Here is a 25,369-nt window from a genome sequence, read left to right on the forward strand (position 1 = left end):
ATCTCAAGTTCCAATTCTTCCTAACGAATTCAAATTTCAAAGTCAAAGTTTTGGTTTTTAAAAGTCAACATTTGTTCTTCAATCGAATTCGAGTTTTCTGTTAAGATTTAAGTTCAATTGATGACGTAGAAAGTTTCTGGGAGTGAGTTAGAATCTATTTCATGTAGGATTCATGATCTATAACGCTCTTAATTTCAAATTTGATGTTGGAGTTCATGAGTTCTTCGTTTATGCTGTTTCTGCTGCTCGTTTTATTGTAATTTCCTTGTTCTGTTGATCCCAGAACAATCACAACAGACTAATTCAAGTTATAAACCAATTACGTATTAGTTGTTATGATTGATGGGATTCTGAATGATTTACATTATTGGAGAAGGAGATGTAACAGATAGATAGTTTGGTTAAATAAAATTAGGTTGTAAATAAAATCAAAAAAAGCAGAAACGGATCATTGGTTAAGGGGGTTGACGGGTGAGCGGGAGGTCTCGTGTTCGAGCCCAGGCAATGGCAGTTTTTTTTTTTTTTTTTTTGTGAAACTCTCTCTTTTTGTGAGGTAGATATCTTATTGTTATTATTATTATTGTCATTATTATTATTATTAATTATTGATAGTATTACTTCTATTATAATTATTATTATTATTATTATTACTAACATAAGTATTAGTTATCATTTATTATTATTAACATTACAGTTATGATTAGTATTATTATTGTTGTTATTACAAATATTGTTATCATTAATAGTATTATTATTAAGTAGTATTATTATTAATATTATCATTAGTAATAAGATTGTTGTTGTTATTATTATTATTATTATTATTATTATTATTATTATTATTATTATTATTATTATTATTATTATTATTATTATTATTAAGTATTAAGTAGTATTATCAAAATTATTATTTTCATTATCATTATTATTACTAGTATCATCATTCAAGAATTATTAGTATTATCATTACCGATATTATATTTATTAGTATTATTAATATTGTTATTATTAACATGATTATGAACATGTTAATAACATTTATATTATGAAATTAATAATAACAATTGATATGGAGAAATTTTAGAAAATGGTTATGAAATTGAGTTACAGGAACTATAGTTATAAGTTTAGAAATTAAAAGTTTATGATAAACCTGATTATTATTATTAACAATATTATTATTATTATTAATATCCTTATTTTTAAAAAATATATATATTAATTAAGCTATATATAAGAGATATCAATTTATATATAAATAGATATTTTTATATGAACTTTAATATACAGTTTTATTATTAATGATGAAAAATAATATAAAACATATAAATTAAATATATCAAATTTATCTAAATAACATGATATAACAAGCATATTGTTAACAACAAATATTATATATATATATATATATATATATATATATATATATATATATATATATATATATATATATATATATATATATATATATATATATATAGTTCGAATACAAATATGTGTGTTAATATATATACAAATGATATAGGTTCGTGAATCCAAGGCCAACCCTGCATTGTTCAGTTTCGTCATATGAATATTTTTACTACAAAATATTGTATCGTGAGTTTCATTTGCTCTCTTTTTAAATACTTTTGCAATATATATTTTTGGGACTGAGAATACATGCGCTGATTTTATAAATGTTTGACGAAATAGACACAAGTACTTAAAACTACATTATATGGTTGGATTATTAAACTGAATATCGCTTTTCAAGTCTGGTAACCTAAGAATTAGGGAAATGGCCCCTAATTGACGCGAATCCTACAGATAGATCTATTGAGCCTAACAAGCCTCATTCATGTTTATGGATGGCTTTAGTACTTCGAGATTATTATCATACAGACATCGATGTCTGTGGGGATATTCTATACATTATGGTTAATGTCGGTTACCAGGTGTTCAATCCATATGAATGATTTTTATGCAGATGGCTATATGCATGCATGATGTTTATGAGAAATGGAAATATGAAATCTTGTGGTCTATTAAAAATGATGGAAATGAATATTGATGATAAACTAATGAACTCACCAACCTTTTGGTTGACACTTTAAAGCATGTTTATTCTCAGGATTGAAAGAAATATTTCGCTGTGCATTTGCCCATTTTAAATATATTACTTGGAGTCATTCATGGCATATTTCAAAAGACGTTGCATTCAAGTCGTTGAGTTCATTAAAGATTATGATTAAGCAAATGACAGATTAGGTCATTTATATTTGGATATTATGAAATGGTATGCATGCCTATCAACTTTCGATGAAATGAAAGTTTGTCTTTTAAAATGAATGCAATGTTTGTAAAATGTTTCATATAGAGGTCAAATACCTCGCAATGTAAACATATGTTATTGTATTCGTCCTTATGGATTAGGACGGGTCGTCTCATTTTGCGCGACAGTTAGTAGCCAACTCTTACGGGCGTATACTACACACTCTTCGAACCCGTTGTTAACTATATCTAGCTAACACCTGCATTCAAGTAAATCGCAACTAACTAAAATGCACGTTGGATGACACTAAAATCACCAACAGCGTTCTCATACTCACTAATGTTTTGTCCTTTAAATGGTTATCGTCTTAAGATGTTCAAGTGAAGTTCGCTACTTTTATCATGGATTCTAATTATTAGACATTTTCTTTGTGTTATAGACGGCAGCTGACAATATTACCGACTTTTCGCCCTATCTATGTGCATTTGGACATTTTACTCTATACTAAATTATCCTCTAATCCTATTAGCTAAACCTTCCTCAAAACACTGTTACACTGTTTAGGTTCACTGTTATACTATTTCAAACTTAAAACCCTATCCACAAACTATCTAGTCCAGAAGACTCCTTACCCCATCACCATTCGAGAAGCATCCGTCTCTCTGTGTCTTCAAAATGGAAAACCCCAAACCCTTTTTGGCTGCTTCGATTGGAGAAAAAAATAGGCCTTCCTCGATTTACATCGCCACGATTGTAGTGACCCGAACTTTTCCATGTTTATATATATTAATTGAGATTGATATTTACATGATTAAATGTTTCCAACATGTTAAGCAATCAAACTTGTTAAGACTTGATTAATTGAAATATGTTGCATATAGACAATTGACCACCCAAGTTGACCGGTGATTCACGAACGTTAAAACTTGTAAAAACTATATGATGACATATATATGGATATATATATATAGTTAACATGATACTATGATAAGTAAACATATCATTAAGTATATTAACAATGAACTACATATGTAAAAACAAGACTACTAATTTAAGATTTTTAAACGAGACATATATGTAACGATTATCGTTGTAAAGACATTTAATGTATATATATCATATTAAGAGATATTCATACATGATAATATCATGATAATATAATAATTTAAAATCTCATTTGATATTATAAATATTGGGTTAACAACATTTAACAAGATAGTTAACCTAAAGGTTTCAAAACAACACTTACATGTAACGACTAACGATGACTTAACGACTCAGTTAAAATGTATATACATGTAGTGTTTTAATATGTATTTATACACTTTTGAAAGACTTCAATAAACTTATCAAAATACTTCTACTTAACAAAAATGCTTACAATTACATCCTCGTTCAGTTTCATCAACAATTCTACTCGTATGCACCCGTATTCGTACTCGTACAATACACAGCTTTTAGATGTATGTACTATTGGTATATACACTCTAATGATCAGCTCTTAGCAGCCCATGTGAGTCACCTAACACATGTGGGAACCATCATTTGGCAACTAGCATGAAATATCTCATAAAATTACAAAAATATGAGTAATCATTCATGACTTATTTACATGAAAACAAAATTACATATCCTTTATATCTAATCCATACACCAACGACCAAAAACACCTACAAACACTTTCATTCTTCAATTTTCTTCATCTAATTGATCTCTCTCAAGTTCTATCTTCAAGTTCTAAGTGTTCTTCATAAATTCTACAAGTTCTAGTTACATAAAATCAAGAATACTTTCAAGTTTGCTAGCTCACTTCCAATCTTGTAAGGTGATCATCCAACCTCAAGAAATCTTTATTTCTTACAGTAGGTTATAATTCTAATACAAGGTAATACTCATATTCAAACTTTGGTTCAATTTCTATAACTATAACAATCTTATTTCGAGTGGAAATCTTACTTGAAATTGTTTTCGTGTCATGATTCTGCTTCAAGAACTTTCAAGCCATCCAAGGATCCTTTGAAGCTGGATCTATTTTTCTCATTTTCAGTAAGAGTATCCAAGGAACTTGAGGTAGTAATGATGTTCATAACATCATTCTATTCATACATATAAAGCTATCTTATTCGAAGGTTTAAACTTGTAATCACTAGAACATAGTTTAGTTAATTCTAAACTTGTTCGCAAATAAAAGTTAATCCTTCTAACTTGACTTTTAAAATCAACTAAACACATGTTCTATATCTATATAATATGCTAACTTAATGATTTAAAACCTGGAAACACGAAAAACACCGTAAAACCGGATTTACGCCGTCGTAGTAACACCGCGGGCTGTTTTGGGTTAGTTAATTAAAAACTATGATAAACTTTGATTTAAAAGTTGTTATTCTGGGAAAATGATTTTTATTATGAACATGAAACTATATCCAAAAATTATGGTTAAACTCAAAGTGGAAGTATGTTTTCTAAAATGGTCATCTAGACGTCGTTCTTTCGACTGAAATGACTACCTTTACAAAAACGACTTGTAACTTATTTTTCTGACTATAAACCTATACTTTTTCTATTTAGATTCATAAAATAGAGTTCAATATGAAACCATAGCAATTTGATTCACTCAAAACGGATTTAAAATGAAGAAGTTATGGGTAAAACAAGATTGGATAATTTTTCTCATTTTAGCTACGTGAAAATTGGTAACAAATCTATTCCAATCATAACTTAATCAAATTGTATTGTATATTATGTAATCTTGAGATACCATAGACACGTATACAATGTTTCGACCTATCATGTCGACACATCTATATATATTTCGGAACAACCATAGACACTCTATATGTGAATGTTGGAGTTAGCTATACAGGGTTGAGGTTGATTCCAAAATATATATAGTTTGAGTTGTGATCAATACTGAGATACGTATACACTGGGTCGTGGATTGATTCAAGATAATATTTATCGATTTATTTATGTACATCTAACTGTGGACAACTAGTTGTAGGTTACTAACGAGGACAGCTGACTTAATAAACTTAAAACATCAAAATATATTAAAAGTGTTGTAAATATATTTTGAACATACTTTGATATATATGTACATATTTGTATAGGTTCGTGAATCGATCCGTGGCCAAGTCTTATTTCCGAGGAAGGAAATATCTGTGAATGTGAGTTATAGTCCCACTTTTAAAATCTAATATTTTTGGGATGAGAATACATGCAGGTTTTATAAATGATTTACAAAATAGACACACGTACGTGAAACTACATTCTATGGTTGAATTATCGAAATCGAATATGCCCCTTTTTATTAAGTCTGGTAATCTAAGAATTAGGGAACAGACACCCTAATTGACGCGAATCCTAAAGATAGATCTATTGGGCCTAACAAACCCCATCCAAAGTACTGGATGCTTTAGTACTTCGAAATTTATATCATATCCGAAGGGTGTCCCGGAATGATGGGGATATTCTTATATATGCATCTTGTTAATGTCGGTTACCAGGTGTTCACCATATGAATGATTTTTATCTCTATGTATGGGATGTGTATTGAAATATGAAATCTTGTGGTCTATTATTATGATTTGATATATATAGGTTAAACCTATAACTCACCAACATTTTTGTTGACGTTTTAAGCATGTTTATTCTCAGGTGATTATTAAGAGCTTCCGCTGTCGCATACTTAAATAAGGACGAGATTTGGAGTCCATGCTTGTATGATATTGTGTAAAAACTGCATTCAAGAAACTTATTTTGTTGTAACATATTTGTATTGTAAACCATTATGTAATGGTCGTGTGTAAACAGGATATTTTAGATTATCATTATTTGATAATCTACGTATAGCTTTTTAAAACCTTTATCTATGAAATAAAGGTTATGGTTTGTTTTAAAAATGAATGCAGTCTTTGAAAAACGTCTCATATAGAGGTCAAAACCTCGCAACGAAATCAATTAATATGGAACGTTTTTAATCAATAAGAACGGGACATTTCAGTTGGTATCCGAGCGTTGGTCTTAGAGAACCAGAATTTTGCATTAGTGTGTCTTATCGAGTTTGTTAGGATGCATTAGTGAGTCTGGACTTCGACCGTGTTTACTTGAAAAATGATTGCTTAACAAATTTTGTTGGAAACTATATATTTTTAACATGTGAATATTATGTGATATATTAATCTCTTAACGCGTTTGATATTATGTGATAGATGTCTACCTCTAGAACAAGTCCCATTGACTCACCTAATAATAATGAAGAGTCAAATGTAAATTGGAATGATTCATGGAATGATTCACAAGTTCCCGAAGAGGAACCGGAAGAAGAGTCGGAACCGGAAGAAGAATCGGAACCGGATGAAGAAATAGAACCGGTGGGGGAAATATTAAAACGGTTAAGTAAAAGAAAATCCACAACCAACCGACCAAGGTTAATTATGGTCAATGGTGTTTCCGCCAAGGAAGCAAAATATTGGGAGGATTACCAATTCTCCGATGAATCGGATTCCGACGAGAATTCCGATGATGTTATAGAAATTACCCCAACTGAATTTAAAAAAGCAAAAGAAAATAATAAGGGAAAGGGCATAAAAATAGAGAAATCTAATTCCAACCCCGATGAACTTTATATGTATCGTCAACCCCCGAAGTCCTTAAGTAGTAACAATGACCCGAGAACCTCTAAACCACCAGGTTTTTCTAAACCGTTGTGGAAAACGACAGCTAGTATTAGGGGAACATCATATATCCCTAGAAACTTGGCAAAACGAACCAAAACCGAAGAAGAAGAAACGAGCGAGTCGGAATAAGATAGTTGTATTCGTGTGGTGTAATATATGTAATATTGTGTGCTTATGCTTTATGATATATGTAAAAATTGCTTGTATTAATAAGTATTTTTTTGTATGAATCTAACTCTTGTCTATTTTACAGTTTAAAAACACAAAATGGATAGACAACCCAATATTTTAAGAGACCTACCCGGAGACATGATTGATGAAATCTTGTCTAGAGTCGGTCAGAATTCCTCGGCACAACTATTTAAGGCGAGATCAGTTTGTAAGACATTCGAAGAACGTTCCAAGAATGTCTTGGTTTATAAGAGACTTTCGTTTGAAAGATGGGGGATATCACATTGGGAAACCCATAAGTTACGATGTGTTTACTTTGACGCATATATTACGGGGAACCCAAATTCTATTTTATGCAATGGGTTAAGAAATTATTTTGACTCAATATATCCAAATATTGGACTTCGTGATTTAGAAAAAGCGGCTAACATGCAACATAAAGAAGCATGTTATGCTTACGGATTAGTAATGTTCGCTTCTCACTAAAGTGAGAACAAGAACATCGGGCTACAACTATTAAAAAAATGTTCCCACAAGTGACGGAGTCGGTAATTGGGGTAAAAAATGAGGTTTTTAGATTGTTACGGGACTGTTGGACATTACGTAACCCTCGTCCCTTTGACGACGTTACAACACGCTGTCTTATCAACGGCCATAACGGTTATGTTCCACAAGACCAAGGATGGGAAGTAATCCTAGTAAAACCAGAATGCATGACTTGTTTCTGGACGTATGAATTACGTGTCTTTATTGCCTTTGCTGAACGACTTGTGTACTAGCTAGAATTATCTTCACAACCATCTTGTATCAAATTTATTGTGTGCTATATTTCATGCTATATGTAAAATAAGCGGTATTGTAAGTTTGTAAAATATTGTGTAAAAGTTTGAAGGCGAAATATTATTATAATCAGTTTTTCATATAGAATTGTAGTAGTTGAATTGTATATTAGCTACTAAGTATGAACTTAACGGGTAGGTACTACCCGAATTTAAACTTATAAAACGCTAATATGAAGAAAAAGCTTTTATAAATGAGTTCATATTATGCTATGAAATACTATTAACTACTCTTAATATTCTGTATGATTAACTTGTTCCATTTGACTATTTTGAAGGAAATGGCACCGACTACTCGACACACCGTGAATATGAATGAAGAGGAATTCCGTACTTTTCTAGCTTCAAACATAGCCGCAGTACAGGCTGCGCTACATACCAACAATAACCTTGGATCTAGCAGTACAGGAAATCGTGTAGGATGCACCTACAAAGAATTCACTGCCTGTAAACCTTTGGAATTTGATGGAACCGAAGGACCGATCGGATTGAAACGGTGGACCGAGAAGGTCGAATCGGTGTTTGCCATAAGTAAGTGTACTGAAGAGGACAAAGTGAAGTACGCTACGCATACCTTCACAGGTTCTGCGTTAACATGGTGGAATACCTATCTAGAGCAAGTGGGACAAGACGATGCGTACGCACTACCGTGGTCAGCATTCAAGCACTTGATGAACGAGAAGTACCGTCCCAGAACCGAGGTCAATAAGCTCAAGACAGAACTTAGAGGGTTACGAACCCAAGGATTTGATATTACCACGTACGAAAGACGATTCACAGAATTGTGCCTATTGTGTCCGGGAGCATTCGAAGATGAGGAAGAGAAGATCGACGCTTTTGTGAAAGGATTACCAGAAAGAATCCAAGAAGATATAAGTTCACACGAGCCCGCCTCCATACAACAGGCATGTAGAATGGCTCACAAACTAGTGAACCAGATTGAAGAAATAATTAAAGAACAGAGTGCTGAAGAGGCCAATGTGAAGCAAGTCAAAAGAAAGTGGGAGGAAAACGGTGATAAGAATCACCAATACAACAACAACAGCAATTACAACAATAATCGCAACAATTATCCTAGCAATCGCAACATCAATCGCAACTACAACAAACGGCCTAACAACAACAACAACAACAACAACAACAACAACAATAGCAACTACAACAATCATCCCAACAACAATAATAACCGCAACAACAACAACAATCAGAAGCAGCTATGCTAAAAGTGTGAAAAGTATCACTCAGGGTTCTGCACCAAATTTTGCAACAAGTGTAAAAGAAATGGTCATAGCACGACGAAGTGTGAGGTCTACGGACCAGGGGTTAACAGAACGAAAGGAACAAATGGTGTCGGAACGAGTAATGGCGGAGCAAGTAGTGTCAGAGCAAGTTATGCCAATGTAGTTTGTTATAAATGTGGAAAACCGGGCCACATTATTAGAAATTTCCCGAACCAGGAGAACACAAATGGACAAGGCCGCGGAAGAGTTTTCAATATTAATGCGGCAGAGGCACAAGAAGACCCGGAGCTTGTTAGGGGTACGTTTCTTATTGACAATAAATCTGCTTACGTTTTATTTGATTCGGGTGCGGATAGAAGCTATATGAGTAGAGATTTTTGTACTAAATTAAGTTGTCCATTGACACCTTTGGATAGTAAATTTTTACTCGAATTAGCAAATGGTAAATTAATTTCAGCAGATAATATATGTCGGAATCGAGAAATTAAACTGGTTAGCGAAACATTTAAGATTGATTTGATACCAGTAGAGTTAGGGAGTTTTGATGTGATATTCGGTATGGACTGGTTGAAAGAAGTGAAAGCAGATATCGTTTGTTACAAAAATGCAATTCGCATTATACGAGAAAAAGGAAAACCCTTAATGGTGTACGGAGAAAAGGGCAACACGAAGCTACATCTTATTAGTAATTTGAAGGCACAAAAACTAATAAGAAAAGGTTGCTATGCTGTTCTAGCACACGTCGAGAAAGTACAAACTGAAGAAAAGAGCATCAATGATGTTCCCATTGCAAAAGAATTTCCCGATGTATTTCCGAAAGAATTACCGGGATTACCCCCACATCGATCCGTTGAATTTCAAATAGATCTTGTACCAGGAGCTGCACCAATAGCTCGTGCTCCTTACAGACTCGCACCCAGCGAGATGAAAGAACTGCAAAGCCAATTACAAGAACTTTTAGAGCGTGGTTTCATTCGACCAAGCACATCACCGTGGGGAGCTCCTGTTTTGTTTGTCAAGAAGAAAGATGGTACATTCAGGTTGTGTATCGACTACCGAGAGTTGAACAAACTTACCATCAAGAACCGCTACCCACTACCGAGAATCAACGACTTATTTGATCAACTACAAGGCTCGTCTGTTTATCAAAGATTGACTTACATTCTGGGTATCATCAAATGCGGGTGAAAGAAGATGATATTCCAAAGACTGCTTTTAGAACACGTTACAGTCATTACGAGTTTATGGTCATGCCGTTTGGTTTAACTAATGCACCAGCTGTGTTCATGGACCTTATGAACCGAGTGTGTGGACCATACCTTGACAAGTTTGTCATTGTTTTCATTGATGACATACTTATTTACTCAAAGAATGACCAAGAACACGGTGAACATTTGAGAAAGGTGTTAGAAATATTGAGGAAGGAAAAATTGTACGCTAAGTTTTCAAAGTGTGCATTTTGGTTGGAAGAAGTTCAATTTCTCGGTCACATAGTGAACAAAGAAGGTATTAAGGTGGATCCGGTAAAGATAGAAACTGTTGAAAAGTGGGAAACCCCGAAAACTCCGAAACACATACGCCAGTTTTTAGGACTAGCTGGTTACTACAGAAGGTTCATCCAAGACTTTTCCAGAATAGCAAAACCCTTGACTGCATTAACGCATAAAGGGAAGAAATTTGAATGGAATGATGAACAAGAGAAAGCGTTTCAGTTATTGAAGAAAAAGCTAACTACGGCACCTATATTGTCATTGCCTGAAGGGAATGATGATTTTGTGATTTATTGTGACGCATCAAAGCAAGGTCTCGGTTGTGTATTAATGCAACGAACGAAGGTGATTGCTTATGCGTCTAGACAATTGAAGATTCACGAACAAAATTATACGACGCATGATTTGGAATTAGGCGCGGTTGTTTTTGCATTAAAGACTTGGAGGCACTACTTATATGGGGTCAAAAGTATTATATATACCGACCACAAAAGTCTTCAACACATATTTAATCAGAAACAACTGAATATGAGGCAGCGTAGGTGGATTGAATTATTGAATGATTACGACTTTGAGATTCGTTACCACCCGGGGAAGGCAAATGTGGTAGCCGATGCCTTGAGTAGGAAGGACAGAGAACCCATTCGAGTAAAATCTATGAATATAATGATTCATAATAACCTTACTACTCAAATAAAGGAGGCGCAACAAGGAGTTTTAAAAGAGGGAAATTTAAAGGATGAAATACCCAAAGGATCGGAGAAGCATCTTAATATTCGGGAAGACAGAACCCGGTATAGGGCTGAAAGGATTTGGGTACCAAAATTTGGAGATATGAGAGAAATGGTACTTAGAGAAGCTCATAAAACCAGATACTCAATACATCCTGGAACGGGGAAGATGTACAAGGATCTCAAGAAACATTTTTGGTGGCCGGGTATGAAAGCCGATGTTGCTAAATACGTAGGAGAATGTGTGACGTGTTCTAAGGTCAAAGCTGAGCATCAGAAACCATCAGGTCTACTTCAACAACCCGAAATCCCGGAATGGAAATGGGAAAACATTACCATGGATTTCATCACTAAATTGCCAAGGACTGCAAGTGGTTTTGATACTATTTGGGTAATAGTTGATCGTCTCACCAAATCAGCACACATCCTGCCAATAAGAGAAGATGACAAGATGGAGAAGTTAGCACGACTGTATTTGAAGGAAGTCGTCTCCAGACATGGAATACCAATCTCTATTATCTCTGATAGGGATGGCAGATTTATTTCAAGATTCTGGCAGACATTACAGCAAGCATTAGGAACTCGTCTAGACATGAGTACTGCCTATCATCCACAAACTGATGGGCAGAGCGAAAGGACGATACAAACGCTTGAAGACATGCTACGAGCATGTGTTATTAATTTCGGAAACAGTTGGGATCGACATCTACCGTTAGCAGAATTTTCCTACAACAACAGCTACCATTCAAGCACTGAGATGGCGCCGTTTGAAGCACTTTATGGTAAAAAGTGCAGGTCTCCGATTTGTTGGAGTGAAGTGGGGGATAGACAGATTACGGGTCCAGAGATAATACAAGAAACTACCGAGAAGATCATCCAAATTCAACAACGGTTGAAAACCGCCCAAAGTCGACAAAAGAGCTACGCTGACATTAAAAGAAAAGATATAGAATTTGAAATTGGAGAGGTGGTCATGCTTAAAGTTGCACCTTGGAAAGGCGTTGTTCGATTTGGTAAACGAGGGAAATTAAATCCAAGGTATATTGGACCATTCAAGATTATTGATCGTGTCGGACCGGTAGCTTACCGACTTGAGTTACCTCAACAACTCGCAGCTGTACATAAAACTTTCCACGTCTCGAATTTGAAGAAATGTTTTGCTAAAGAAGATCTCACTATTCCGTTAGATGAAATCCAAATCAACGAAAAACTTTAATTCATCGAAGAACCCGTCGAAATAATGGATCGTGAGGTTAAAAGACTTAAGCAAAACAAGATACCAATTGTTAAGGTTCGATGGAATGCTCATAGAGGACCCGAGTTCACCTGGGAGCGTGAAGATCAGATGAAGAAGAAATACCCGCATCTATTTCCAGAAGATTCGTCAACACCTTCAACAGCTTAAAATTTCGGGACAAAATTTATTTAACGGGTAGGTACTGTAGTGACCCGAACTTTTCCATGTTTATATATATTAATTGAGATTGATATTTACATGATTAAATGTTTCCAACATGTTAAGCAATCAAACTTGTTAAGACTTGATTAATTGAAATATGTTGCATATAGACAATTGACCACCCAAGTTGACCGGTGATTCACGAACGTTAAAACTTGTAAAAACTATATGATGACATATATATGGATATATATATATAGTTAACATGATACTATGATAAGTAAATATATCATTAAGTATATTAACAATGAACTACATATGTAAAAACAAGACTACTAATTTAAGATTTTTAAACGAGACATATATGTAACGATTATCGTTGTAAAGACATTTAATGTATATATATCATATTAAGAGATATTCATACATGATAATATCATGATAATATAATAATTTAAAATCTCATTTGATATTATAAATATTGGGTTAACAACATTTAACAAGATAGTTAACCTAAAGGTTTCAAAACAACACTTACATGTAACGACTAACGATGACTTAACGACTCAGTTAAAATGTATATACATGTAGTGTTTTAATATGTATTTATACACTTTTGAAAGACTTCAATACACTTATCAAAATACTTCTACTTAACAAAAATGCTTACAATTACATCCTCGTTCAGTTTCATCAACAATTCTACTCGTATACACCCGTATTCGTACTCGTACAATACACAGCTTTTAGATGTATGTACTATTGGTATATACACTCCAATGATCAGCTCTTAGCAGCCCATGTGAGTCACCTAACACATGTGGGAACCATCATTTGGCAACTAGCATGAAATATCTCATAAAATTACAAAAATATGAGTAATCATTCATGACTTATTTACATGAAAACAAAATTACATATCCTTTATATCTAATCCATACACCAACGACCAAAAACACCTACAAACACTTCCATTCTTCAATTTTCTTCATCTAATTGATCTCTCTCAAGTTCTATCTTCAAGTTCTAAGTGTTCTTCATAAATTCTACAAGTTCTAGTTACATAAAATCAAGAATACTTTCAAGTTTGCTAGCTCACTTCCAATCTTGTAAGGTGATCATCCAACCTCAAGAAATCTTTGTTTCTTACAGTAGGTTATCATTCTAATACAAGGTAATAATCATATTCAAACTTTGGTTCAATTTCTATAACTATAACAATCTTATTTCGAGTGGAAATCTTACTTGAAATTGTTTTCGTGTCATGATTCTGCTTCAAGAACTTTCAAGCCATCCAAGGATCCTTTGAAGCTAGATCTATTTTTCTCATTTTCAGTAAGTTTATCCAAGGAACTTGAGGTAGTAATGATGTTCATAACATCATTCTATTCATACATATAAAGCTATCTTATTCGAAGGTTTAAACTTGTAATCACTAGAACATAGTTTAGTTAATTCTAAACTTGTTCGCAAATAAAAGTTAATCCTTCTAACTTGACTTTTAAAATCAACTAAACACATGTTCTATATCTATATAATATGCTAACTTAATGATTTAAAACCTGGAAACACGAAAAACACCGTAAAACCGGATTTACGCCGTCGTAGTAACACCGCGGGCTGTTTTGGGTTAGTTAATTAAAAACTATGATAAACTTTGATTTAAAAGTTGTTATTCTGGGAAAATGATTTTTATTATGAACATGAAACTATATCCAAAAATTATGGTTAAACTCAAAGTGGAAGTATGTTTTCTAAAATGGTCATCTAGACGTCGTTCTTTCGACTGAAATGACTACCTTTACAAAAACGACTTGTAACTTATTTTTCTGACTATAAACCTATACTTTTTCTGTTTAGATTCATAAAATAGAGTTCAATATGAAACCATAGCAATTTGATTCACTCAAAACGGATTTAAAATGAAGAAGTTATGGGTAAAACAAGATTGGATAATTTTTCTCATTTTAGCTACGTGAAAATTGGTAATAAATCTATTCCAATCATAACTTAATCAAATTGTATTGTATATTATGTAATCTTGAGATACCATAGACACGTATACAATGTTTCGACCTATCATGTCGACACATCTATATATATTTCGGAACAACCATAGACACTATATATGTGAATGTTGGAGTTAGCTATACAGGGTTGAGGTTGATTCCAAAATATATATAGTTTGAGTTGTGATCAATACTGAGATACGTATACACTGGGTCGTGGATTGATTCAAGATAATATTTATCGATTTATTTCTGTACATCTAACTGTGGACAACTAGTTGTAGGTTACTAACGAGGACAGCTGACTTAATAAACTTAAAACATCAAAATATATTAAAAGTGTTGTAAATATATTTTGAACATACTTTGATATATATGTACATATTTGTATAGGTTCGTGAATCGATCCGTGGCCAAGTCTTATTTCCGAGGAAGGAAATATCTGTGAATGTGAGTTATAGTCCCACTTTTAAAATCTAATATTTTTGGGATGAGAATACATGCAGGTTTTATAAATGATTTACAAAATAGACACAAGTACGTGAAACTACATTCTATGGTTGAATTATCGAAATCGAATATGCCCCTTTTTATTAAGTCTGGTAATCTAAGAATTAGGGAACAGACACCCTAATTGACGCGAATCCTAAAGATAGATCTATTGGGCCTAACAAACCCCATCCAAAGTACCAGATGCTTTAGTACTTCGAAATTTATATCATATCCGAAGGGTGTCCCGGAATGATGGGGATATTCTTATATATGCATCTTGTTAATCTCGGTTACCAGGTGTTCACCATATGAATGATTTTTATCTCTATGTATGGGATGTGTATTGAAATATGAAATCTTGTGGTCTATTATTATGATTTGATATATATAGGTTAAACCTATAACTCACCAACATTTTTGTTGACGTTTTAAGCATGTTTATTCTCAGGTGATTATTAAGAGCTTCCGCTGTCACATACTTAAATAAGGACGAGATTTGGAGTCCATGCTTGTATGATATTGTGTAAAAACTGCATTCAAGAAACTTATTTTGTTGTAACATATTTGTATTGTAAACCATTATGTAATGGTCGTGTGTAAACAGGATATTTTAGATTATCATTATTTGATAATCTACGTATAGCTTTTTAAAACCTTTATCTATGAAATAAAGGTTATGGTTTGTTTTAAAAATGAATGCAGTCTTTGAAAAACGTCTCATATAGAGGTCAAAACCTCGCAACGAAATCAATTAATATGGAACGTTTTTAATCAATAAGAACGGGACATTTCAACGATCTCAGGCTAGGGTGTATGCTTCGATTACCTGGTATATCTGAAATTAATTTTGGGCTTTGATCTACACTTTTGCCTTTTCTCAATTCAGGGTTTTGTCTTCTTTTAGAACGATGTAGATGATGATCGGGATTTGGTTTTGCTGGTGGCGGTAGGTGCATTAGCTGGTATGTATTCATTTTTATGTTTTCTGAATTTTGAATCTAATTGGGTTTTCTGTATTTCTTTACTAATTGTTTGGATTTTGTTCATATGTTAGTTGTAACTTACAGTTTTTCACACTTTCTCTCTCCTACTGTTTTCTTCTCTCCCAACGTTCAAAATCCCTAAACTCCCAACAATATTTTTTTCTTTTCCTGTAAATAACAGCACAATAGCTGATTAATAGAAGACACCGCCACATTAATCTAACGCGATTTTACTGTACGAACCTAACAAGACCGGTCTTGCCGGCGTCGGAGCTGTCACGCGCCACAGGTGCAACAGCCGGAGGTGAGTTTTCCGGTCAATTCCAGGCGGGTAAGCTCTTACTGATTACACCTCTAGCACAGGAACGTTTCTTTTTCGCATAGGAAAAAAACCACCTTTGCTCGCCGGCTACACTGTCCGCCGTCAATCCGCCGACTGCTACCGGAAATTTTTCCGGCCGGTTACTTATTCACCTTGATCTTTTGTTAATTGCTTCCCGTTTCTTGCTCTCTATATTTTTTATGCGTTCTACTTATATTAGTACTTATTATATTTATCTAATATTAAATATTAAAACTAAATTTTTATATATACCCATAATAATATATACTGTATCTATTTGCTACTGTTTTGATACCTATTTGTATCCATACTACAATTGTTATCATAACATCAACATATACGGTGTATTTTTTATATTTATCTATTAATTAGTAAATATTAAAGATATATAATTATTATTGGCTATATATATACCTATATATTTATATTTATATATTTATCTATTAATTAGTTACATAAATTCCTTTTTTCTTGCTTTTCTTGCTTTTTTTGTTACGTTGTAGCCTACCGGATAATATAGACACCACACTTTCGTATGGCCACGTGAGGTCATGTCCTCCTAGTTTACGGGCGGGTAGCTTTAGAGGGGTTGGAGGAGGGAGTAGAGTAGCAACCCCAGGTAAGATTAGAGTGGGAAGTTGGAACGTAGGAACTTTAACGGGCAAGATGATTGAGCTTGTGGATATCTTTCTTAAGTGTAAGGTGGAAATAGTGTGCGTTCAAGAGACTAGATGGAAGGGACAGGAGGCGGTGGACATTAATAACTACAGGTTGTGGTACTCGGGCTCTAGGACAGCTCGAAATGGAGTAGGAATCCTTTTAGGTCCAACACACAAGGATCATGTTGTTGATGTGGGTAGGTTTAGCGATAGGATTATGTCGGTTACATTTATAATTAATGAGGAGATGTTCACGGTCATTAGCGCTTACGCACCCCACGTAGGTTTAGGAGAAGCGGAGAAGAAGAGTTTTTGGGAATTGTTAGATGAGGTTGTAAGGGGATGTCTAGCGGACCATCGTTTGATTATAGGGGGCGATCTTAATGGTCATATAGGAGCGGAGGTAGAGGGATATAGGGGAGCCCATGGGGGCTTTGGGTATGGGGTTAGAAATGAAGAAGGGCGCTCAATTCTTGAGTTCGCCATTGCCCATGATCTGGTTGTTGCAAACTCTTTCTTCAAGAAGAGGGATGCTCAGCTAGCCACCTTCCATAGTGGGGGTCATAGTACCCAAATTGACTTTTTCCTTCTTCGCAGGGGTGACCTTAGGAACTGTAAGGACTGTAAGGTCCTCCCAACCTGGACTTGTTCATCCCAGCATAGACTGTTGGTCATGGAGTTAGGTACCCAGGGACGGGTAAACAGGAGGGTGAGAGAGGTACAACAACCCAGAATCCTCTGGAAGAACTTAAATGGAGAGAAGGCGGAGACTTTTAGAGCTAATGTTGTTGAAAGAATGGGTGCTGAAATGGAAAATGCAGCCTTTATTGATGCAGATCAGATGTGGAACAACCTAGCGTCCACTATTAGAGGGGTGGCAAAAGAATCCTTGGGAGTGGCAGTTGGGACGTCGAGAGCCCAAAATGGTTGTAGAGAATCATGGTGGCTTAACGACGAGGTCCAAACTAAAGTCGCGCTTAAACAAGCGAGGTTTCGGGAGCTCACCTCCTTTAGAGGGGGTACACTAGCAGACAGAACTAGCATAGAAAATAGCTATAAAGAAGCCAAGAGAGAAGCAAAGATCGCCGTTACACGTGCAAAAGATAAAGCTTACGAAGACTTATATAAGAGACTAGACTCTAAAGAAGGGGCAAACGAAATCTACAGGATAGCCAAAGCTAGGGAACGTCGGTGAAGAGATCTGGTTAATATCAAATATATCAAGGATGAAGCAGGTCAAAGCATAGTGAAGGAAGACAAAATTAGGAAACGATGGGAAGAATATTTCTCATCCCTTTTCGATGGGGGAAGGACTAGGAATGGAGAACCACATGGCTATGATATGGCCCCACAATACCAAAACAACTGTTTCTGCACGAGGATCAACCATGGGGAAGTTAGAGTGGCCCTACGCAAGATGGGGGAGAAACAAAGCAGTAGGACCGGACCAAATCCCCATAGAGGCGTGGCGGTGCTTAGGCGATGATGGGGTTAGGTGGTTGACAAACCTTTTCAACACGACGTTTAGAAGCGCAAAAATGCCAATGGAGTGGAGACTGAGCGAGGTTATTCCCATTTACAAGAACAAAGGGGATGCGCAGACGTGTAGTAACTATAGAGGTATAAAGTTACTTAGCCATACCATGAAACTATGGGAGAGAGTGATTGAGAATAGGCTTAGACGCGAGACAAAGGTGTCAGAGAATCAATTTGGGTTCATGCCAGGACGCTCCTCGATGGAGGCAATTCACATTATTAGAAGTCTTATGGAGAAGTATAGAGAGAAACAAAAGAACCTACACATGGCTTTCTTAGACTTGGAAAAAGCTTATGATAGTGTCCCACGAGAGTTGATTTGGAAGATCCTTAATAGTAGAGGTATCCCAAGTAGGTATATAAGAGCTATTATGGACATGTACCAGGGGGCGAAAACTCGCGTTCGGACGACAGTAGGATACACAGAGTATTTCCCAGTAGAAGTAGGTTTACATCAAGGATCTGCTCTTAGCCCTTTTCTTTTCGCTTTAGTCTTAGACGACCTGTCTCAAAGGATACAAGGGAGTATCCCTTGGTGCTTGATTTTTGCCGATGATATTGTTGTAGTATCGGAATCCCAGGATGAGCTAAACAGAAGGCTGGAGCAATGGAGGAATGCCCTGGAACAAAATGGACTGCGGATTAGTAGACTTAAATCGGAGTATCTTAGATGCGACTACGGGAGGATCGAAGATCACAATGATACTGTGGATATTCGTATTGGGGATCAGGTCTTACATCCACAGGATTCCTTTAGATACTTAGGATCAATGCTACACAAATCGGGAAGGATAGATGAGGATGTGTCTCACCGTATAAGAGTAGGATGGTTGAAGTGGAGAGCTGCGAAAGGGGTTTTGTGCGATAAGAAGATACCCCTTAAATTGAAGGGGAAATTCTTCAAGGTAGCGATTAGACCGGCCATGTTGTACGGATCGGAGTGTTGGCCAATGACGAAGGCCCAAGAGAGGAGGATGGAGGTGGCAGAAATGAGGATGCTTAGGTGGACGTGTGGTAAGACCATGCTAGACATGATACCTAATGGAATTTTCAGAAAGAACTTAAAAGTTGGGAATATCGTCAACAAGATGAGAGAAGGACGGCTTAGATGGTTTGGCCATGTAAGGAGGCGGCCACCCACAGCACCGGTCAGGAGAGTGGAAGCCCTCACGGTTGGCGGCGTAAGGAGAAGAGGTAGACCTACACGTAGGTTGGAGGATAGACTGAAGCTTGACATGAAGGAGCTTTTATTGACCGAGGACATGACTTCTGATAGAAATTTGTGGAGGAGTAGAATTAGGATTGATGACTAGGTTGTATATTTATTTTATTTTATTTTATTTCCCTATTTTTAATTTTCTAATTAGTTTTATATATTTTTATCGTATGCCTTTTTGCCTACTTGCTTTTGTGCTTCATATATGCTTTGTATTTCCATGTTTTTTTTTCTTTTCACATACTATACTTATACTTATTGTAGCATTTTCGCAATTTGTTGTGTGCATTACATTATACTTATTTACATGTGTTATTGCACTATACCGTTACATGTTGCATTACATTATATCGCATTAAATTACACGTATTTACATGCTACATGTCTTTATGCTTACATAGTTTACTTATATGTTTTATACTGCATATTATAACTACATGCTTTATACCTACATGCTTACATACACATATTATACTTACACGACTTGTTATACTTGCATATTTGACACTTACATTTTTCACTTATATGTTCTTTTACTTTACTTTGTTACATGTCATATTTATCTTTACATTTTCCATGCTAAGGTTTCTTTTTTATCTACTTTACTTGCTTTTTAGTTACTTCACTTAACGGATTTCATGGTTCTTCTGGCCGGAGGTCCTTGGGAAGCAGCCTCTCTGCCCTATAGTATAGGGAGGGACGACTTCCTCTACCCGCGGACCGATAGGTATCCGTGGGGGGAGGAATGACTTCCCTTTTACTCTAGGGTAGAGGAAATACTGTCTACATCTAACCTCCCCATACTCCACTTTAGTGGAATTGGGTATTGTTGTTGTTGTTGTTGTTGTTGTTGTTGTTGTTGTTGTTGTTGTTGTTGTTGTTGTTGTTCATATGTTGTCTTGGTATCTTTATTTGAAGGTGGTGGTAATTTGTTGATTAGTGTTGATAGTGTTGCACTTGCTACTTTGTTTGAAGCTGCTGATAATGTTAAAATGGTTGAGGTATGCTTCTCAATTTACTGCAATCCTTAATTTTAATTTAATCTTTTAAATGTACTTTTGATTTTTGAAGTTAGTTTTTGTTCATTTGTTTTTAGTGCTGTTTTAGGCTTAATCTTCCATTTATATGTATGACTGTGTGAGTGTATTTATATATGTTTAGGAAGGTTTAAGTGAACCACAATTGTGATTCAGTATTCTATATTACTCTGTATTAGTCATTAATGGTAAATAATACAAGCAACTGAAAGGAAATGAATGATACTTATTGCATTCAGAAAACATTAAAAATTGATTTTACAAAATCATAATGTACAGTCCTTAGGTATTTTGTATTTTGGACTGTTGAAACCATTTCTTGATATTCCAGCACTATTGTTTGTTCTATTATTATTATTATTATTATTATTAGTAATAAATACTAAATGATACAAGCAACTGATGTAAATGACGATATTTATTGCATTCAGAAAACTCAAAAATAAATTTACAAAATTAAAATGTAAATTGCGTAGGTAATAACTCCGTAGTATTTTGGATTGTTGGAACCATTCCTTGATATTCCTAGCTGTATATCACTTGAGTCACTTGGTGTTTGTGATACTGATTTTTATTTATATTTTTTGGGTTGGATATAGATGTGCATGAGGATGTTTGTCTACTGGTTTGATTTATTAGACTGCGTCTAACGAAGTTGGTTCTAATCTGTCAGTTGGGGCGGTGATCAATCTGCTCTTTATGGGGAGTGCATTTGTTAGTGTTTGTTTTACCTTTTGCTGATTGTTTTACTTATTTGTTATTTACTTGTGATTTTCTGTTTACTTTCTTTTTAGATTCCTGTATTTAATTGAGTATGTTCAGTTATATGTGTGTTTTGTTGATTTGTTAGAGTTTGGGAAGTGAATTGATAGTAAAAATTACAGCCAAAATAATGAAAGTTTTTGGTTCTGACTATTTGGACACTCGACCCGTTTCGGCCAATAAGTGTCAAAATAGGTAACGGTCAATGTGGAGATGTCCCATATGTCGAGTTAAGTGACTTTAGAAGTTTTGGTATATTGAAAATGAGTTTTGGGTATATTTTGGTTCAAATGGGAACTTATGACATGAAACTCACTTTGTTCTCTATAACCTGAAGCAGCAGTACATCCACTCATATTTTGCAACCTAACATCCAGCATAACTTTTTTTTATTTTTATTTTAGTATTGTAGTTTAACCTCTGTCATGAATCAATTGTAGTAAAATCTCAGCCAAACAAACTATTATTTTTTTAACCCACTATGCAGTATATCATGTAATGCTGTAACCCAGACTATCTTTTCTTATCTATGGTAAATATATGATGTAGTATTGTAGTTTAACCACCCATATGGACATCTTGCAATTCATTCAATATATGTATGAAAAAAGCAGCGAAGCGCTCTTGACCTCATTCTAGTTAATTTTAATTTATGTATTATGATAAAATTAATTCATTAAATTAAATTAAATTAAATTAAATTACAATTGTATATTTTTAGCTTAGCTCCAAAGAAATTCAAGTCGTAAACTGTCATAATCGACGACGGCGTAGGGGCCGTTATTTTACCCAATACAGCAATACAGTGTCGTTTCATCCAACATCAGAACATGCTACTGTTACTGTACTAACAAATCGAAGAAGGTTTTCTTGCAAATTCGAATCAAACAAACTATTTGGATCCGAACCCGAAAGAAAGTAAACAAAAATAATAAAAATGCAAAATTGGTTTTCCGGTGGCGGTGGTGGCGATAACAACCAAACTTCACTTCCGAAAACGACGTCGTCCCTATTATCAGACTGGAATTCATATGCTTCAGCTCAAGCATCGGATGTAAGTTCTAGTAGTCTCGTTGGTTCATTCGACATTGAATCTGCTGTTAAATCTGCAAACGATACCGTTTCCGGCACCTTTAATGTGTAAGTCATTTTGCATTTGCATATATGTAGTTTTAACATAAGTGACAGTTACTGTACTTATTTAGGGTTTATTAGTTGATTGTTTGAGTTCTTTTTAATCGTTTATAGCAGTTGTAAACTTTTTTCCCCAAATCGATTTAATCACTTTTTAGTCTGTATTATATAATGTGATGATGATGATACTATTTTTGAGGTTTAAGTATATACTTGCGATCGTTATTAATTAAATATGATTTTTGAATAAGCTATATGCCCTGATTTATGAGAGGTCTATTCAGGTGGTGAAATTGGTACTGCTGCTGCACCCATAATGGTTGTGCAACAGATAGTTAATAGGTTGACATGAGCAGATATATATTGCGCAGACTTCAAGTTTCAGGGTTTCATTGACTACAAGCCACTCGATCTGTTGTTAGGCTATGGCGTCATTCAATAGTAGTGTTTGGTGGTTATATCGCTTTATCTATAAACCTAACGGTTTATCTCTTAACCTCTTCTTTACTATTTTAATGTCATTTTAAAATTTATGAAATTATATTTGGTTGTTTCTGATTTTTTCGAGATGGTGTTGATGTGTAGATGTTGAAAGGCCGATGCAATCTAAGCTAACAAAAGCAAAGGTAAAAACTAATTTTAACCATCTTTTTCTACTGTTTTGTATTACTGTTGATGATGAACATGTAGTGTCATGAATGGTCCGATTATACAAAAGCTTCAGATTGTATCATTGTCCGAAATTATGAATAGCTTCTGCATTCGTTCATTGTTAAACTCATGTAAGTTGGGTTACCTTATTAAAATTTTGATCATAAATGTCAAGTGAAACATGACGTGGGTTGTAATTGCCAGCAATATTTAAATGTCGAAAGGAAGCCGTGACTTAGATAATATGTATGGTGAACATAAATACGTATGCATGTGACATGTATATGCATTGTGAATGTAAACACATATGTATGCTATCGTGATTAAATTACTTGTGTAGTTGCAAAATTGTATTGGAACAAATGTATTTGGCATGTTGTACTGGAAATTAGGCCTGATCAGTATCTATTACCACCTATAATTGCAATTGCTTTTAAACCCAATCAAGTATTTCTTGATTTCCAAAGCTTCGAAATGGTTTCTGATTTTGTATGTTTCTTCACGAATCGCCTTCAATATATTAATGAGTAGTTTTAAAGAAACTTATGTTTGATTTATTAGTTTGAGTGCTTTGTTTGATTTGATTTGATATGTTTAAGTTTAATTTTTTTATTATCCATCTATGTGGTGTTTGTTGTTATATATGGTTCTTAGAGTTATTATGTTTCAATGCTTTATTATGTTTTTTTATTACGGATTGGCTTTTAGCCAAATATTCAAAATTAGGTAACTAATTTTATAATTTAGATTTCTTAATCAAACTTGTGAATGTAATAGGTTGGAAAAGGGTGTCTGTTGATTAATTAACATATAATAAAGTGTGTTGACTTTTTTTAGTCAAATTAGTAATTGGATGTTGATGAATAACTGTATCTTTTAAGTTTGTGTATGTATATGTCACCTATTTTAAATTGCCTTTTCTTAAAAACATACTTGTATGGCTGAATTGACTCTTTCATTTTAAATATTGTGTATTTGGAGGAGGATAGAAGGTTGTGAAGAAGTCTCTTTGGTTGATCTTGATGACAACGTGAAGTCATCTGTAGATGAAAGGTGGTATGTTGTAGTGTCCCAAGTGCAATGACATGACAATATCAGTGGTTTCAAGGTAAGATTTAAAATTATAATCATTTGAGCCGACTCTGATAACTTTAAATTGATATGATGCCGATTTTTAAATCTGGGTTTGAATGATTGGTATATATATTACTAATAATTAATTTATTTCTTAAGGTAATTTGGTATTTTGATGTTTGTTGTGAAGGTTTTAATATACCTATAAGGTCATGGTTTTTTTGTACATTTGTTGTTGGATAAATGCATTTACAGAATATATTTTGTTAATCGTGAACATATATCTAGATTAATCTAGAACACATTAATCTCCTAACAATTAGGTCAAGATAACCCAATTCAAACTATTTATCTAAAACTAACAAATAAGATAAATAAATACTAATTAAATGCACATTTGGAAAACCAATTAACCCGAACCTAGCTTTTGTTAATACGATTGATCAACAAAGAAAAAAAGGTAATGCCGTTGTTTTTTGATTAATAAAAGTTTGACCCTTAAGAAAAAGGGGAATGCCGTTGTTTACAAACACACATGAGACCAACAACTCCCTATTTGGGTTTCGCACGTTGAAGAGAGATTGTTTATACGATTTCATTCGTAATAATTCTTTTAATTGGCTTTGTAAAAGCCGTTGTAATCCTTTATATTTTTTCCCCTTTTCT

At 34.3% G+C, this 25,369-nt stretch overlaps 1 protein-coding gene across 5 annotated transcripts; it reads left to right on the forward strand.

The window, feature by feature from the left end:
- The first annotated feature begins 2,856 nt into the window (after positions 1–2,856).
- On the forward strand, positions 2,857–24,866 carry LOC139904069 (uncharacterized). Of its 5 annotated transcripts, none has more exons than XM_071886003.1 (7): positions 2,857–3,001; positions 16,102–16,137; positions 16,223–16,270; positions 20,964–21,046; positions 22,566–23,461; positions 23,564–23,604; positions 24,611–24,866. In XM_071886003.1, the coding sequence occupies exons 2-5, from the start codon at positions 16,122–16,124 to the stop codon at positions 22,764–22,766; spliced, it is 348 nt and encodes a 115-aa protein (XP_071742104.1). In that variant the 5' UTR covers positions 2,857–3,001; positions 16,102–16,121; the 3' UTR covers positions 22,767–23,461; positions 23,564–23,604; positions 24,611–24,866. The 5 variants fall into 5 exon arrangements, with proteins under 5 accessions (XP_071742104.1, XP_071742105.1, XP_071742102.1 ...); XM_071886004.1 differs by having other exon boundaries at positions 24,619–24,866; XM_071886001.1 differs by having other exon boundaries at positions 22,566–22,984; positions 23,263–23,604.
- Positions 24,867–25,369: the final 503 nt, after the last annotated feature.

Source organism: Rutidosis leptorrhynchoides, chromosome 4 (genome assembly GCF_046630445.1).
Source record: "Rutidosis leptorrhynchoides isolate AG116_Rl617_1_P2 chromosome 4, CSIRO_AGI_Rlap_v1, whole genome shotgun sequence".
Taxonomy (NCBI): Eukaryota; Viridiplantae; Streptophyta; class Magnoliopsida; order Asterales; family Asteraceae; genus Rutidosis; species Rutidosis leptorrhynchoides.

Excerpts from the sequence above, each read along its gene's own strand:
- LOC139904069 (XM_071886000.1), top strand. Across the intron at positions 16,271-20,963 it reads GGCGGTAGGTGCATTAGCTG|GTGGTGGTAATTTGTTGATT; the intron begins GTATGTATTCAT and ends CTTTATTTGAAG. Across the intron at positions 21,047-22,565 it reads ATAATGTTAAAATGGTTGAG|CTTAGCTCCAAAGAAATTCA; the intron begins GTATGCTTCTCA and ends GTATATTTTTAG.